Here is a 16,299-nt window from a genome sequence, read left to right as displayed (position 1 = left end):
TAATGGCTGAATATTGAGAATTTACTGACTCGAGCCTGCTCCAAGCAGCACCACCCCCACTAGTGCAATTCCTGAGCACAGTTATTAAGGCACTATTTAATTTCACCCAAGATATTAAACGTGCTCCAAAGACTTGATTTAGAGAAGCTGTTGGGACAATAACGTTGAATTTCCTGGCTTAAGTGGGCTTAAATTTTCAGTTATGTTACACTAATGAACTTATTCTGGTGAGCCCAATTTCAGAGCTCTTCTGTGATTACCAAAAGTGGTTCTAAGCACCTAATCAAAAGGAAGGCTGGATATTAAACAATGGAATATTTGCATACCTTGGAGGAGATGATTGGACATCACTGCTGTGCTTTGCATCTAAATTACAGCTGATCAGAATTCAGGCCTAGTAACCTCCTCTTGAAACACATTTATTTCCTTCTGTTTGACTTAATTGTAGTGCCTTAAAATAGACTTCTTAAAATAGAATGTAAGAATGATCAGGTAAGTGCCTGGATTCACTGCACTGTGCAGGAATACCACGGGAAATCCTGGCTGGTTCCAACTCTTCCCACTTCCAATGGGGAAGGTCAGGTAGCAAGAAGAGATGGGGAGATGATCTCACCAAGATTCCCATTTTGGCATCTCTACTGTCTCCTCTGATGGAATGAAGTTTACCTGGTGCCTTGCTGCTGCTCGTCCTGGGTGGGGACCAGAGGAGAAAACCAGTGACAAAGCACAAGGTGGTGCCTCCAGGAGACACAAGGACTGGACTCAGCTGGGAAAGCTGAAAGCCTGCTGGTCCCAGGGAGGATCTCCAGGCCAGGCTCTCACTTCACCTCACTCATCCAGTTACATCTCCCTGGAATCCCCAGCTCCCACCCCAGCACAAGCAGCGCTCCCAGACAGGGCTGTGCTCCTGCACAGGACTTTCAGCAGAAAATCTACTCCCACACAGAGAGGAAAGGAAGGTTTGAGCTCAGGAAAAGCTGTTTCACCTTAAAAGCTGCCAAAAGCTGGTAACATCGAACAGGGAGGAAGGTGGAAGAAGAAACCACATGCCAGCACCAGCTCTGCTCCACGGCCCAGCCATCAGCTGGAGAACATTCCTGACCTCTAACCAGGGACTTAAAGGGTCAGACTCAAAGGTGTGCGACAAGAAGGGATTTAAGAGCTACAGAAAATGATTTGGAATATTTATTTTTTTTTCTCTCACTAGCAAAATGCAGTGTTAAGTTTGAACACTCAAACATGTGGTAACTTATTACAGTTCTGTGAGAAAATTCCTGAGCTCCAGAACTTCTGGCGACTCTAAAACAGCTGCACAAAGGCAGAAAGAACAGCGATGCAACTGAAGGTCTGTAATTAATCACCTGTGTGACATGGACTTTCCTCAGGTGCACAAGACTTAACAGAGACACCTCCTTTCCCACAGATATTTTGGCTCCTCCTTTAACACTGAAAAGTTCTGAAAATCCACTGCTGATAGAAAACCAGGGAGGGGAAAGAACAGCAGCACTGGGGCTCCACATCAACAAACTATGGACTGCTAAGAATGATCAAACTTGGGAAAACATCAGGGCTGAAGAATATTGATCATTCGGGAGCACCCAGGTCTCTGAGATGGTCAGAGGTGTGGTTGGAGGCGTGAGGAGAGGCACAGCAAGGCAAAGGTGACAAAGGTGACAGGGGAGGAGCACAGCCCTTCCTTACCTGAGGTGGAGTCGGGGTGGAGGTGGGTCTGACGATGGGGGGCGTGGGGTTCCTGCTGCCCCCTCCAGACATGATTTCTTCTGTTATGTCTTTGCCTCCCTGGTTTGGATCCCGGATTCGGATCTACAGGATTGAAAGAATTGCAATAACAACAGAGGAATAATTCCCACAAGTGTTCCTGTCACTGCTGTCCTGGTGGAGAGCAGCGTGGGCAGCTCATGCTCCCACCACACCCAGCAGGAGATGCTCTGGGATGAGCTGGTGCTCAGCAGGAACACTGGGATGTGGCTTGTTTCCATGGCTTGGAATGCATGGCATGTCATCCCTTCATCAACACCTAATTTAATCAAAACCTAACTGAATCATCAACCACACCAGTTCAGTCTAAATATGTGCACCCTGTAATTCCAAATACAGGCCCTGCTGCTGGAATGTGAGTTTCCTGCAACTGAGAAAATGTGGGAGACACTTTAGGTACAAGCTAAGCTTGCCCAGTAGTGGAAAGGGCAAGAATGGAGAAAAGTCTGACTTCTACCCTGACAGGAAACTCCCTGACCTTGCCAGTCCACTTCTGGGAAAGGGGGAAAGCAAATCAGTCCCAAGTTCCACCAAAACAGAGGGAATCAAACAAAAATACTGAGTGGAGGAAAGGGAAACTGAAAGAACAAACTCAAGTCCTTAGAACTCTGCAGCATTTAGGAAAAAAGTGGGATTTTTGAGCCTCTTCACAGCACCAAAATGGGAAGAAAAGATATTTTCCAAAATAAACCACTCCAGAACACTCACTGAATCCTCAACTGACACTTGAGCCAATCCATGGCCCTGAACAGGGGAATAGTCAGCATGTCTGGGATAATGTGAAACAGGTTTTCCTCTCCAGTGTAAGAACTGGAGATTCTGATAACCCTGAAGACAAAGTTCTGTGCATCTGCCCAGCTTCTCCAAAGCTCTTGGCTGAACTCGAGATTAATTCCATGCAGAAATCCAAGCAAACAACTCCAAGCAAACCCAGAGAAACCATCACCTTTCCCAGGGCAGGGGTTCTGCTGGACACCACCCTGTAATTGCCCCATGGCAGGGGGTGGGAATGGCCCTGCAGGTCCTTCCAAGCCAGCCCTTCTGGGATCCTGAGCTGTAAAATCAGAACTGCAGAAGGGCTTTGTGACTTGTCAAACTCAGTTTGGTGGCTTCACTCTGTTTGTGAACACACAAACACACACTGTACTCAGGATGTTGAGTCTGGGCTTCTTTTATTTTTGATAAAAGATGGATAAATGAAATTTTGCTAAAACATTTCCTTAACTACAGCAACAAGGACCTGAGAGTTGGCCCTCTCCTCTGCCTGACACAGAGTCACTGGCATTAAAAACAAGATTTCCCTGCCTGCAAGGGAAATTTGTAGTACTCAAATACTCAACTCATGGTGGATGTGGGCATGTGCACATTAATACATTTAATTTTTCTCATTTCTCCAGCTGCAACACCAATTACCAAATTGAAACAGCACATTCAGAGAGAAGCATCTTGGGCATTTAAAATCCCTTTTCTGCCTCAAAGAACGCAGCTTGGCTGGCATGGAACTGCCTTAATCCCAGCTGAGCGTGTCTGATCAGCTCTGCATTTCAATGGCATCAGGGATCTGGGCATGTCGTGTTTGGGATGCTGAAAAGAGACTCCTGGGGACTGAAGAGGTGACAAAAAAGCTGCTGAGAGCAGCCACCAAAAAGGCCTTTCCTGCAGGCACAGCTCACACATTGTTCAGTTCTTCCGGTCTCCCAAATCAAGTGTCACCCCAAATCACCCTCAAAACTCCAAAGATGCAAATATTCTGCATTTTGAGACATGTCTAAGTTCTTTTATTCTTTTCTACCCCCAGGAAACTGCTCTTTTAATGTTTCCAAAACACTCTCACACAAATAACTGCTGTAATTTCCTTTTTAGTCCTTTGGAAACGATTCATTCACAAGTTCCAGCCCACATCATCTTTTCCTGGTTAAACCTTACATTCACCCCACACACCTCCACTGCTCCCCACCATCCACCTGTAGATGGGTTTAAATTCCATTCATCTGCCTCTCTCCAATTTCCCCCAGTGAACTAGAAAGAGAGGGAATGTGCTCTCCAAACCCATATCCACTTTGATAATGTGGTCAGGTTCTTTCAAGCCTGCAAATACATCCACAACCTACTGGTTTTTCACCTTTTTCAAGGCATAATATTCAATAATTTCTGATTTGTCACTTTGAACCAATTCCCAACATTCTCCCAAACTGCTGAGCTCACTCATTCCCACCTGGCTTTTTGGGAGCACTCTAAGCAGCAGCACAGGTGAGGATTCCAGGCTTGGGGAGACCATGCTGCTTTTGTTCATGTTTATTGAAAACCAGCAGAATTATTTTCCTTTTCAACTGGCTGAGATGTCACAAACTCAGAGTGGACAGTGCCCATAGAAAAATGGAAAACAGCACTGTGCAATGTTTAATTACATTTAATCTCTTTGGGAATCACAAAATGACTGGTTTGGGGTGGGAGAGACCTTAAAGCTCATCTTAGAGCATGGGCAGGGACACCTCCCACTGTCCCAGGCTGCTCCAAGCCCTGTCCAGCCTGGCCTTGGGCACCTCCAGGGATCCAGGGGCAGCCCCAGCTGCTCTGGGCACCCTGTGCCAGGGCCTCCAGTGAAGGTAAAGCTCAGGTTTAATCTGAAGAGCATTATTCATGTCCTTGCAGCTCCCACCCAGAACAGAGCCCGGGGCTGGGTCCCCCAGGGCCCCACTCACCGTTTTCTTCTCTCTCTTGGCAGGCGGCGGCTGCTGCTGCTGCGTAGGCACAATGATGGGTGCAGACTGGTACACGGGCTGGCTGGGGTAGAAGGGTGTTCCTGGGGCAGCAACGACACAAGAGGGACAAGGTCAGCTCAGGACACACAACCAGTGCCAGAGGTACAGCTAGCCAGAACTTCCAACACCCCTCTGCGAGTGCTGTGTTTGCTCGGCTCCAGAGCCACTGAACAGGAGCTGATGCTCCATCAAGACAAGATTCAGTCATCATTTCTTATTTGATTTCCATGACCCAAAATTGGCCGTGTACATCATCCATTTCTCAGAGGCTGTGGACACCACAGAGGCACTGCAAGACCATCCCTGTGCTCCTCCGCCTGACAAACAGGAAGGTTTTCTGCTGGGTTTGCTGCTGGTTTATCAGGGTTTTTCTGCCTTTGTAGAGAAATTCAGTCTAACCAATACAAACAATTTGCAAGGTCAACTGCATCCTATTTGGAAGCACAACCAGAAAATTTAATTATGAGCAATGTTCTTCTCATGCTGCAACACACAAAAAGCATGACCACGGTGATGAGAGCAGAATTACAGCACGGTGCTGATCACATTCCTAACAGCCAGCGTGGTTCATTGTGGTTTTCTCAGTGGAATGAGAGTGGCTCAATGAATAACCAAGTGCTTTAAGACCACACCAGAGATCAGGGTGGCAGAGCAGAGCTGCCTCCTGTCCGTGGATCAGGTGTCAGGGGAATGTGTTAAGGTGCTGCTGGGTGTTCTCCCTTCTAGGCATGGATGCTGGATGAACTGAGTGCTTGCACTTGCCTCTGGCACAATCTGATCTATTCTTCAGCTGAGCTAACCTTTAACTGGGTATGAAAATGTGGATTGTGCCTGTAACCCAACCGGGAGGTTGCCGGATCTCAGGCAAAGGGTGAAATCCAAGAAAGCAAATTAAACCAGCCCAGCACAGCCTGATTTGCAACTCCAAAGATGCATTCCTCCTGCTGAGAGCTGGAAAGCCCCAGCTCAGAGCAGGCTCCCTGTCTGCAATCCTCACAGAGGAAACCTTTCTTGTGCAAGCAGGGAGCACTGCATGGCATCAAGGAGCTCAAAGTGACACTCCTGTGTGGGCTGAATCACTCAAGAAATGTCTCATTTTGAATGCCAGGGTCAGCAGAGCCACTTCAGATCTGGCCCCAAGTCTCTATCTGCATCTCTGCAGGCTGGGAATCAAAAATTATTGCCCAGAGCGGCTGTGGCTGCCCCTGGATCCCTGAAAGTGTCCAAGGCCAAGCTGGGCAGGGCTGGGAGCAGCCTGGGATAGTGGAAGGTGTCCCTGCCTGTGGCAGGGGGTGGGACTGGATGGGATTTAAGGTCCTTCCAAGCCAAACCATCCTGGGATTTGGTGATTCAATGAACCCTGCTGATGAGCAGGTGTCCAAGCAGAGCCTGGGTAAGGTGAGGGAACAGGAGGAGCCTGGGATCCTGCAAGGTGTGAATTCCCTTCACTGGTAGTCTCCTAGAAACCAGATCTAACCCCATCACCTGCAATGTGATCCCTGCTGGAGAGGCAGCTCCAGCAGAACTCAGGGAATGACTCTCCCTTTATGAAAAGTATTTTCAAAACTCAAATCCTGAAAAGAATAATTTCTGGGAAGAAACAGCTTCTGTGACAAGCCAAGTGCATTTGCCAGTGCCACACTCTCTGCTCTGCTCCCTGCCTTTGATCCCTTCCAGTTCTTCAGCACCCAACTTTTCTTCTCTCTCCTACCCACTGATCACTTCAAGGTCTTTCCCTGGGTTGTACAGAAACTCCCTGACATCAGAGAATGATAAATTGCAAAACTGAGTTATAAAATTGCACTCTCCATCCTCCCAGGTTTTGTCTTCCTCTGTATTTTCCCTCATCGCCTTCTTTAGGTCTTGCCCAACTGTAACGATGTTGATATCCAGCAGCCACGCTGGCTACAAGTCCAAGGCACTGCCAGCAGCATTATCCATGCCTGGACTGTAGATTCAGCTGCTCCCCAAACCTGGCAGCACCTGGAGAGAGCCTGAGCATTCCCAGTCCCTATACACAGCAAGGGAGTGACAGGAGGGAAAGGTGGGTAAGTCCCTGGTGAGACCTTCCCTGCCTGGAAAACTCTGCAGGACAGAGAGCTCTGCCTTCACCCACTGATGCTCCACACCTGCAGCAACCCAAAGCTGGGACTGAAAGATTCCAAGATTTTCTGCAAAAACCCAGGTGCTTCCAGGAGAGGAAAGGAGCTGGAAATGAACCTTTTCCTAATTACAGGAGTGAAGACAGATAAATGGCACCAAGCAAGCAGGAAGTAAGAAAGCAGACCTGTAACAGCACAAAAAATGAGGAATACTGGGCAATTTCCTCATCTAGTGGATCAGATTTGAAGAACCATTACAATATTTCTTCTGTTTTCTCTAGGATAAACCACCAGGAAGTAGCTGCCCTGTATTTACCCTCTCTCCTATTCTGAAATTGCATTACCAGGTTCAAAGGCTTCACGACAACCTTTCAATAATTCCCATGAGTTCCACACAGACCAGATGAATAAGAGAAGGAAAAGAGGAAAAATAAGAGACCTTTCTGAATGATGCACAGAGAAGCTACTGGGTTTTTCCCTCCCTCCAAAGGGATCTCTGTGTGTGAAGAGCAAACTGCAATTCTGCCAAGGGAGCAGGGCTGTTAGTGGTCAGCCTGGAAGGGAATCAGTCACCCCAAGGCTCCAAAATTCCAACAGAGAACTCCCACGGGAGCCTGACAATATGTCTGCCCCTAACAGGCTGCAGAATGTCAGCAGGCAGGGAGCAGAGAGTGACCAAATGCATGAAAAGGCCAAGCTTTGGCCTCTGTAGGGGGAAAAACCCACATGGCTTGTTCTTATCCCCAGCACACACCAAACAAGAAACACTGGGATAAGAACTGTTAACTGCTGTTAACTGGCAATGCCAGGCATGGCCCAGTGAAAACCAGGACTGCCAAATGTACCCACAATACCTGGGGGTATAAATAAATAATAGAAATCATAAAAATAAATATAAATCAAAATAACAATATAAATAATAATGATTGAGCAGGGACTAACAACCAGCCCCACTGCTGGCCACAGGCGATCCTGGGCAGCTGCAGCCTCTCCTGACACACTCACACAAACAATACTCTGGGATTTTTCAGGAGTGAATAATCAGGGCTGTGACACCACCAAATTTAGCAGCTATTTGAAGTTCAAACAAATGCTAATCCAGCTTGTTATTATAAATCTTCAGCTTGACAACAGAAAAACACACCAAGACTGTAAGCAGTCTCCAAGCAGAACTCACCGTAGGCATTGGGGAATTCTCCAGGACCTGGGCCTGGGTAGAAGGGTCCTGGTCCCGGGGGCTGCACGGGATATTGCTGCGGTGGCCCGACGTACGGGGGGCCACTGTGACGATACTGGGGAGACAAAAACAACCATCACTGTACAAGGACTGGGGCAACCTGTAACTGAGCCCCCCTGATCAACAGGCATCTGATCCTCACTGGTTAATGACAGCTTTGGGCACCACAGAATCATGGAATTGTTAAGGTTGGAAAAGATCTTTAAGATCATCAAATCCAACCATCAACCAGCAGCACCACCAAGGTCACCACTAACCATGTCCCCTGGTGCCACATCCACGCGTTGTCTGGACACTTCCAGGGATGGGGACTCCACCACTGCCCCGGGCATCCTCTGCCAGTGCCTGACCACTCCTTCCATGAAGGAGTTTTCCCTAATATCCACCTAAACCTCTCCAAATATTAGTGCCAAAGGTGAGGTAAAGCCAAGGCAGGGAGGACACAGGAGCTGAGGTAGAACAGAGTCCCTGCTCTGACTGCAACACTGTTATGAGGCCCGAGGTTCTGGAGTGCCTGTGGATCTATTAAGTCAAATTAGGTATTTTTAAAGCACTCAATATTTTCCAAGACATTGGTTTCCTACCGTGTTTGAGGGAGGCCTGAAAGAGGTGATTGGCTCCTACTGCCTCCATGCACAGAAGAACAAATACTTCATACAGAGAAAGGACAGAGGCTGAACCACAGAATCCTGGAATCATTTAGCCTGGAAAAGCCCCCACAATCACCAAGTCCAACTGCTCCCCCAGCACTGCCAAGCCCACCCCTAAACTTTGTCCCCAGATGCCACATCCACACGTTTCTTCAACACTTCCAGGGATGCTGGCTCCACCACTGCCCTGGGCAGCCTCTGCCAGTGCCCCATCATCCTCTCCAGGAAGGAACTTTTCCCAATACCTGATCTAGACCTCCCTGCCACACTATATGCAACTACCAGTCTTACTTCACAGACACGTCCCCACGCCCTCCTGGCGGCTCCTGAGACAACCCCCACGGAGCAAACGTGGCTCTGCAGCTCCTCAGGTGCCTGGGTGCTGGCTTTACCTGTGGGATACAGTACTGGGGGCCCTGAGGCATCGGGTAGGGCATCGGCAGGTGGTTCACCATCATGATGTGCTGGTTGGTTTGGTACACGGCAGTCGGGGTCTGCGCTCCGGGACGGATGGAGGGGCTGCTGTTCTGGATGGTGGCTCTTGGAGGCTGGATCTGAGGCCTCTGAAAAAACTAGGAGAGGGGAGGGAGAGAGGAGAGAAAACAAAGAACTGGTCAGACTTCCTGGGAAAGAACTGGAAATAGCCTCAGAATATTATAGTTATGGTGTTAGTTTCCAGGGGTTGCCACACTTCCAGAAAACTGCAGGACAGTCCGTGTTTCCCTGTGAACAGCAGGGCCATCTATGGCTTTCTATTTTACAAAGCAGAAACAGGCAAGAAACTTTACAAACTAAGAATTATTAGTTTGCATCTCCTGAATTTTACAGGCAAACCTTCAGAGCCAACTTTAGGAAAATGAGATTTTCTAATTTCCTTTTTATAAGGTGGGCTAGCTGCTAAAAACCCCACCTTTATAAATACCCCAGGGAATTAAAACATCAAGGCAACTGTTCCAATTTATCTCCAGAAGAGCTAAAAATCCAGAATTTCACAGAGGCCAGAGGCACCTCGTGCCTCTCCTTCACATCCAGGTCACCTGTCCTGCCCTGTTTTCCAAAGGGTGGCAACCTGTCCCAGGGTGGTCCCAAAGCCTTGCACCACGCTGGCATAAGGTGCTGCCCCGGCAGATGGGCCAGGCCCAGGCAGCCAAGCAACGCCCTGGCAGCAGCCCATGCTCGCCCTCCTGTGCTGGGAGCGGCCCTGGGATGGGCACGGGGCTGGCTCTGCATCCTGGGATGGGCACGGGGCTGGCTCTGCATCCTGGGATGGGCACGGGGCTAGCTCTGCATCCTGGGATGGGCACGGGGCTGGATCTGCATCCTGGGATGGGCACTGGGCTGGCTCTGCATCCTGGGATGGGCACGGGGCTGGCTCTGCATCCTGGGATGGGCACGGGGCTGGCTCTGCCCCTGGGATGGGCATGGGGCTGGCTCTGGATCTGCCTCCTGGGATGGGCACTGGGCTGGCTCTGCCCTGGGATGGGCACGGGGCTGGATCTGCCCCTGGGATGGGCACGGGGCTGGCTCTGCATCCTGGGATGGGCACGGGGCTGGCTCTGCCCCCGGGATGGGCACGGGGCTGGCTCTGCCCTGGGATGGGCACGGGGCTGGCTCTGCCCTGGGATGGGCACGGGGCTGGCTCTGGATCTGCCTCCCGGGATGGGCACTGGGCTGGCTCTGCACCCCACGAGGGGCACTGGGCTGTAGGCTCTGCACCCCAGGAGGGGCACTGGGCTGGCTCTGGTTCTGCACCCCAGGAGGGGCACTGGGCTGGCTCTGCACCCCGGGAGGGGCACTGGGCTGGCTCTGGCTCTGCACCCCGGGAGGGGCACTGGGCTGGCTCTGGTTCTGCCCCCCAGGAGGGGCACTGGGCTGGCTCTGCACCCCACGAGGGGCACTGGGCTGGCTCTGCACCCCAGGAGGGGCACTGGGCTGCAGGCCCTGGCTCTGCACCCCAGGAGGGGCACTGGGCTGCAGGCCCTGGCTCTGCACCCCAGGAGGGGCACTGGGCTGCAGGCCCTGGCTCTGCACCCCAGGAGGGGCACTGGGCTGGCCCTGGCTCTGCACCCCAGGAGGGGCACTGGGCTGGCCCTGGCTCTGCACACCAGGAGGGGCACTGGGCTGCAGGCCCTGGCTCTGCACCCCAGGAGGGGCACTGGGCTGGCCCTGGCTCTGCACACCAGGAGGGGCACTGGGCTGCAGGCCCTGGCTCTGCAGCTCACAGCTCAGGAGGTGAGGGATGCACCGCACGCTGAGGCATTCACTGACAGAGGAGTGACCAGGTGAGAGACACTGATGCCATGCAGAACCAGGAGTTGGAGTTACCTGTATAGGTCTGAATCCTCCCTTCAATAACGAAGCAAGAAAGCAGCAGGAAACAGAAAGAAAGCCAATGGAACAGCTTACAGATCAACAGGAAGGAACAGGATACAACATGCACCCTAAATGCACACAGCTCCAGTCAGCTTCTGCCCTGATCTGACTCATCCCTTCCAGAAACAGCCAGGAAAAGACACTGAGTGGTACCAGGGACCCTGCTGCCAGAATCCCACAGGGTCAGAACTCTCCTAGGAAAGTTTCACATCGAAGTATAAAAGTTAAAAAAACCAAACAAAAAACCCAATCAAATCATGATTTACTGCATGAAATGTGACACTACAGAAAGACTTTATGTTTACTCTGTTCCCAAAACATCAAATATTTCTCCTTCTGGTCTCTTTCAGTGGTACAGAGAGAGCAGATAAAGCAGAAACCCTGGCTCCAATCATGGATTTCTTTCCTTTTCTGCACCAAGACTGGGAGGGGAAGAAATGCCACATATTTAACTGTTCAGTAAAAAGTAATTATAATAATTAGGCCACCACACATCACACTGAATCCTGCTGGCTGCTGTGCAGTGATGTGCTACAGGGAGTAACTGTGCCAGGAGGAGCGAGAAAAGAAGAGAGGGGAATGAAGGGATGAGCTGGGATGATCCACCCCAGGTTTGGGAAGGGTGAGGAGGACAGAAGGAAGTTGTGATGTCTCTGTCCTCAATATAACAATGAGCTTAACATGGCCATTCTGGTGCTGCTGAAGACTTCATGACGCCTGAGCTGTTCCCCACAGCAAACAAACTCTCCAGCAAAGCCCTGGATGACTCTTTCAGATAACCAGACATTGTTAAAGTGAGCACAATGATTTTATGTCCACCCTGTCAGCCTGGATGAAGAGCTGTCCCCAGCACGCTGGAAGTGTGACCTGAACCGGGAGAAGAGAACTGTTTGGGGAGAAAAGTTTGGAATTGAGGGTGGAGAAAGCAAATGAGAAGAACAACAGCCTGCCATGGTCCTGCTCTGATAAAAATTGTGTGAGGCTGTGAGATGTGGGGGAGATGCAGGAGTGTGGCATGAACCAAGTACAGCTGCTGAATTTTTGGAGAGAATCACCTGAGTTTGTGATTTTTTGATCTCCAAAGACACCAAGAAGTGTAAAAGTCTTTCTTTTTTCACTGTAATTCACTGAGTAATGGTCATTTTTAAGCTGTAAGGATGTTGCAGCATATGTCTCACTGAGGGAGGGTTGGAAAAATTTACTGAGCCCTACACAGGTGTGTGTTTATGCAGAGTGAAAAGGGTTGGAGGCAGAACCTCTCTCTATCAACAGCACCTCCATCCACAGGGCAGTGCAGGAAAACCCCCACTGCCAGAGATGGGGAGACTCAACCCAGGGAATCTGCTCCTCAGGCTCTGCTGCACCTCCAGAACCTGCTCACACCAACAGGGAGCATCCAGGGAACACTCCCAGCACTGGGAGCTCCTGGGGCAAGGACAGCTGCTCATTCCCAGAGCCTCTGCTCCCTGGAGGCTCCCAAGGCTCCCCTGCTGGGACACAGCCTGGGGCTCTTCCACTCCAAACCTCCTGCCTATCCCTCTGCCCTTCCTTGCCATTTTCCCTTTAGTCACTGCTCAAACACCCCAACTCTGCCAAATCCTTTTATTTACCATCATCATCTTCATTTTCTTCCCAATCAGTCCGTGCCCAGAGTAATAAAATCAATGATCAACGTGCTGGGAAAGGCAAAGATCAAGGAGAGCCCAGCCCCCTCTGATCAGCCAGCTCTGCTTTTCACAGGATTGCCACATGCTCTGTATTTCCAGGCCACGGCTCCCAGTGCCAGGAACGCTCCCTTGGACCCCAAAGCTGCACCAAAGCAGAAACCTGGGGTAAGAGCCTGAAAACAAACCTATGCTGAGCTCAGTCTGGCAAACATGGGCATTCATTTATTTTTTTCCTAGGCTCATGGCTGGATGTTGTGATGGGTCCATGGAGCCCGGTGGGAGGTTTGGAGAACGGCAGCAAAAGGAAAGTTGAAGTTGTCACCCAAGCTCTGCACTTCACTCAAGTTTCTCGTGCCCCTGCTATTAATTTTTAGTTTTTCTGGTGCCACCAGGAAGGCTGGTGGGATAATCTGAGCCTGGCCTGGGGGAGGGAGGAGCTGCCTGCATGGGCAATGCAGTAGGAACTGAGGAGCTGCAGCCCTGAGATGTGAAGATCAGAGAACTGTAGAGTTGTTTAGGTTGGAAAAATCCTCTAAGATCATTGAGTCCATCCCTAGCCCATGTTCCCAGGTGCCACATGCACACATTGTTTGAACACTTCCAGTGATGCTGACTCCACCTCTTCCAGTGCCTGACCACCCTCTCCATGAAGAGATTCTCCCGATATCCCAGCCAAACCTCCCCTGGTGCAGCATGAGGCCATTTCCTCTGGTGCTGTCCCTCCTCCAGGAGCAGGAGCTGCAGCACAAACCCCCAGGTCCTGCTTCCCCAGCACCTCAGTGCAGCTCTTTTGGCTGGCTCAAGGCAAAGCTCGTTTTCCTTCCCCTCTGACTCCCCCTGTGTTATTATTTACTAAAGCATAAAATGAAGGGGAAAAGTGTTGTTGGTATTTAGATGCGGCAGCTCCTTCACACACTCAAGGATACAGACAGGGAAGTGACTGCAGCAGTTTCCCATCACTTTCTGACTTGAAATACCCCCAAAAAGCTACAAAACGGTCAGCTGGGTCAGTTCAGGGAGTGAACTCCCAACCTCTCCAAGTCCCACCAGCATCCAGCCAAGCCCATTCTCTTGTACCAGTCATACCCAGAGGAACTCAAGCAACCTCAAGCTAAAACTGGAATAAACTCCACCAGCAACCTCAAGTGAGAGGCTGAGCCACGAGCAGCAAACCCATCTCAAACACAGTTCAAGTCAAAAGGAAACAACCACACTTCAATTTGTATTTCTGATTTCTGTTTTTAATCACACCAGCCTCTTCTGAGCACCCATTTCTAAAATAAACCCCACATTCCCCAAGTCACTTCATAAGTGAAGGGGTTTTAGGCAGATTCAAATGTAACAAAAATTTGCATTTTGGAGCTCAGGTCAGAAGAAAACTGCTGTTCTCAACTGTGCTTTGTGAGGATCAGAAGCAACAAAGTGACTCACAGCCTCATTCAGAAAGAAAAAACAGAGAAAGAAAGAAAAAACAGAGAAAGTCTGTGCAGGAAGTGGGACATGGAGCAGCAATTCCAGCAGGGAATAGCTACATGTGCCACAGCATCTGGGGAAAAAACACAAGCTGACAGTGTAGTCAAAAATACTGCCCAAAAACTTTGGAGGGGCTGTTTTCTGTCTCCTATGAAGTGAGGTTTTCCTGCAGATCCTCAGTGTGTGATCTCGGAATCAGGGATTACTGATGCACACTTAACTGCCAGTCAGAACTGCTGCAATTATTTCATTTCCCTTCAGCCACTACTGGTAACACCCTAAATCTGTGCTATTTTCTCTCTCACAGTGGGGTCACACTTCCTTCAGCATTAACTGGCTCCCCAACTCCCACTGTAACTGTCCAACTCCAGGGCAGGCATTTCCATCCAGGAAAAAAACCCTGCTCATAAAGCTGTCATTCAACTTCAGGTGCTTAAATCATGCTCATTTGAGGACCTTAAAGATCTAATAATTACAGGCAGTAACACTGAAGAACAATCCATTATTTGCCTGAAGGAGACCCAGAATCAATACAAGGCACATGTTAATAAAAGCTGGGATGGAACACAGGGAATTGCAAACCCCACTGTGCTGCTGCTGCCTTCAAAGGGAAGGTGGAGTTGCTGCAGTAAATATTAGCCCTGCTGAGGCCAATTTACTTATTTAGCATTTTCTAGCTTACAAATCTCAGTCTCAAAGCTCTCAGCTTGTGTTACACAGTTTAACCAAGTTTCAAACTCTCCTGTGAGGATAATTATTTCTGTTGGTCTCGAGCTCCCTGTGAGTGCTGGGTTCAGGATGAACTTGCTCCCACAGCTGTGACCCTCCTGCACGTGGCAGGGGCCAAAGTCCCTGTCTGCACCCCCAATCCATACCATGGGTGTTTTGGGGTAAAGCAAACAAACAGCTCATCCACAGCCCAGGAGTCTCTGTGCCTGTCCTGGTGCAGCACATGACAGATGTAACTGGGAATAAAGCCTGGAATATTTTCCTAATGGTGACAGCTTCTCACAGATCATTATAAGCAGATTCAAAAGTAACAGAGACAAAAATCTAACTGTGATAAAATCAGGAAAACACTCAGAATTTACAAGCACAGTAAGGGCAGGGCCATAACTGAGTCCAAAGGAAAGTTTTGGATCCCATTCTGACAGACTGGTGGCCAAGTCCCACCAGTAAAGCCCCAGTCACGGGAATATTTCCTCCAAGGCTGCCTCAAGACTCATGGGCCAAAACCTGCTAAAGAAAGCTCAGTAAATGTTAGGAGAACATGAAATGACTCCCAGTGACTACATCCCTTCCTCCATGAAGGAACTGAGGAGCTGCAGAGCAGTAATGCACTCTCTGTATCGTGCAGTATAAACACTGACCTGCAGTTTATACAACAAAAGCATCTAAACAAGATCCTGATGCCCCCATCGTTGCCCAGGCTGCCCCTGCAGTCATCCTGCAAACATTCCTCTGCCCATGCATGTCCAGCCACACACAGAAATCACTGTCCCAAATGTCCCATGCCACCTTTGCCTATGAGCCAACAGCTGCACATGGCCTACTCTACTCCTTACACTCCTTTGTCTGCCCTGCTCTGGAAGGCTCCAGCTCCCCTGCTGCTCCCTGAGCTGGAAGGAACAAGGATCACGGGGATTTTGGGGGCTCTGCCCACCTAACACTTAGCTGCTCTCCCCACACTGCTCATCCCAGTGTTCAACTGCTCAGGAACACGACTGAAGTGAGAATAAAACAATTCCCTGGAACAAACCTTCCACGCCTCAAGCCCCTGTCCTGACACCACAGGATTAATGGGATTTTTTTTTCCTATTAACTTGTGGAAACAACCTGCCTCTTCCAAGCCAAAAGAGCTTTGAGAGAGCTTTCCTGCCTTGTCCTGCCTCTCCTCCTCTTTCCCACCAGCAGTGCCCTCTGTTCCCTCAAAACCTACAAGCATCATCAAAATCAGTTCCCAAGGATAAGTATTTTGGCAAAGAGAAGTGTAGGAGCTGAAGAAAAGACAATTCCAGACACCCTGACTAGGACAGACAGGCCTGTGCATCTGTCCTGACACTGGAGAAGCCCCAGCTCTGCCACCCCTGAGCTCCATTAGCCACAGCTATTCCTAGTTCTCCTTAATAATGAAGTGGTTCCTTACAAAGTCCAAGTGGTGCAACTTGAACACTGAAAGTTTCCTACAGGTCTGGCTTTTGTGGGCGAAGTGAAAAGGACACTAAGCAACAATGGTGACAGATAACCAGGTGTAGC

General features: G+C 49.7%; 1 protein-coding gene across 16 annotated transcripts in view; it reads right to left on the bottom strand.

The window, feature by feature from the left end:
* The window catches only part of EIF4G3 (eukaryotic translation initiation factor 4 gamma 3), a 143,588-nt gene that overhangs the window by 52,097 nt on the left and 75,192 nt on the right, over positions 1-16,299 (bottom strand). For 12 of the 16 annotated variants that reach the window (XR_005259600.1, XM_038160021.1, XM_038160022.1 and 9 more), the window contains 5 exons: positions 10,856-10,876; positions 8,923-9,102; positions 7,821-7,935; positions 4,482-4,582; positions 1,702-1,824 (listed from right to left, as the gene is read on the bottom strand). Coding sequence is in view for 15 of the 16 variants with exons in the window: in XM_038160021.1 (XP_038015949.1) it covers positions 1,702-1,824; positions 4,482-4,582; positions 7,821-7,935; positions 8,923-9,102; positions 10,856-10,876 (540 nt within the window). In the remaining variant the exon portion in view is untranslated. The remainder of the gene's footprint in view (positions 1-1,701; positions 1,825-4,481; positions 4,583-7,820; positions 7,936-8,922; positions 9,103-10,855; positions 10,877-16,299) is intronic. The other 4 variants (XM_038160024.1, XM_038160027.1, XM_038160031.1 and 1 more) reach the window with 1 other exon arrangement.

The sequence above is a fragment of the Motacilla alba genome, chromosome 21 (assembly GCF_015832195.1).
Source record: "Motacilla alba alba isolate MOTALB_02 chromosome 21, Motacilla_alba_V1.0_pri, whole genome shotgun sequence".
NCBI lineage: Eukaryota > Metazoa > Chordata > Aves > Passeriformes > Motacillidae > Motacilla > Motacilla alba.
The sequence above is the reverse complement of the archived record's forward strand: the minus strand, read 5'-3'. Positions and strand labels throughout refer to the sequence as shown.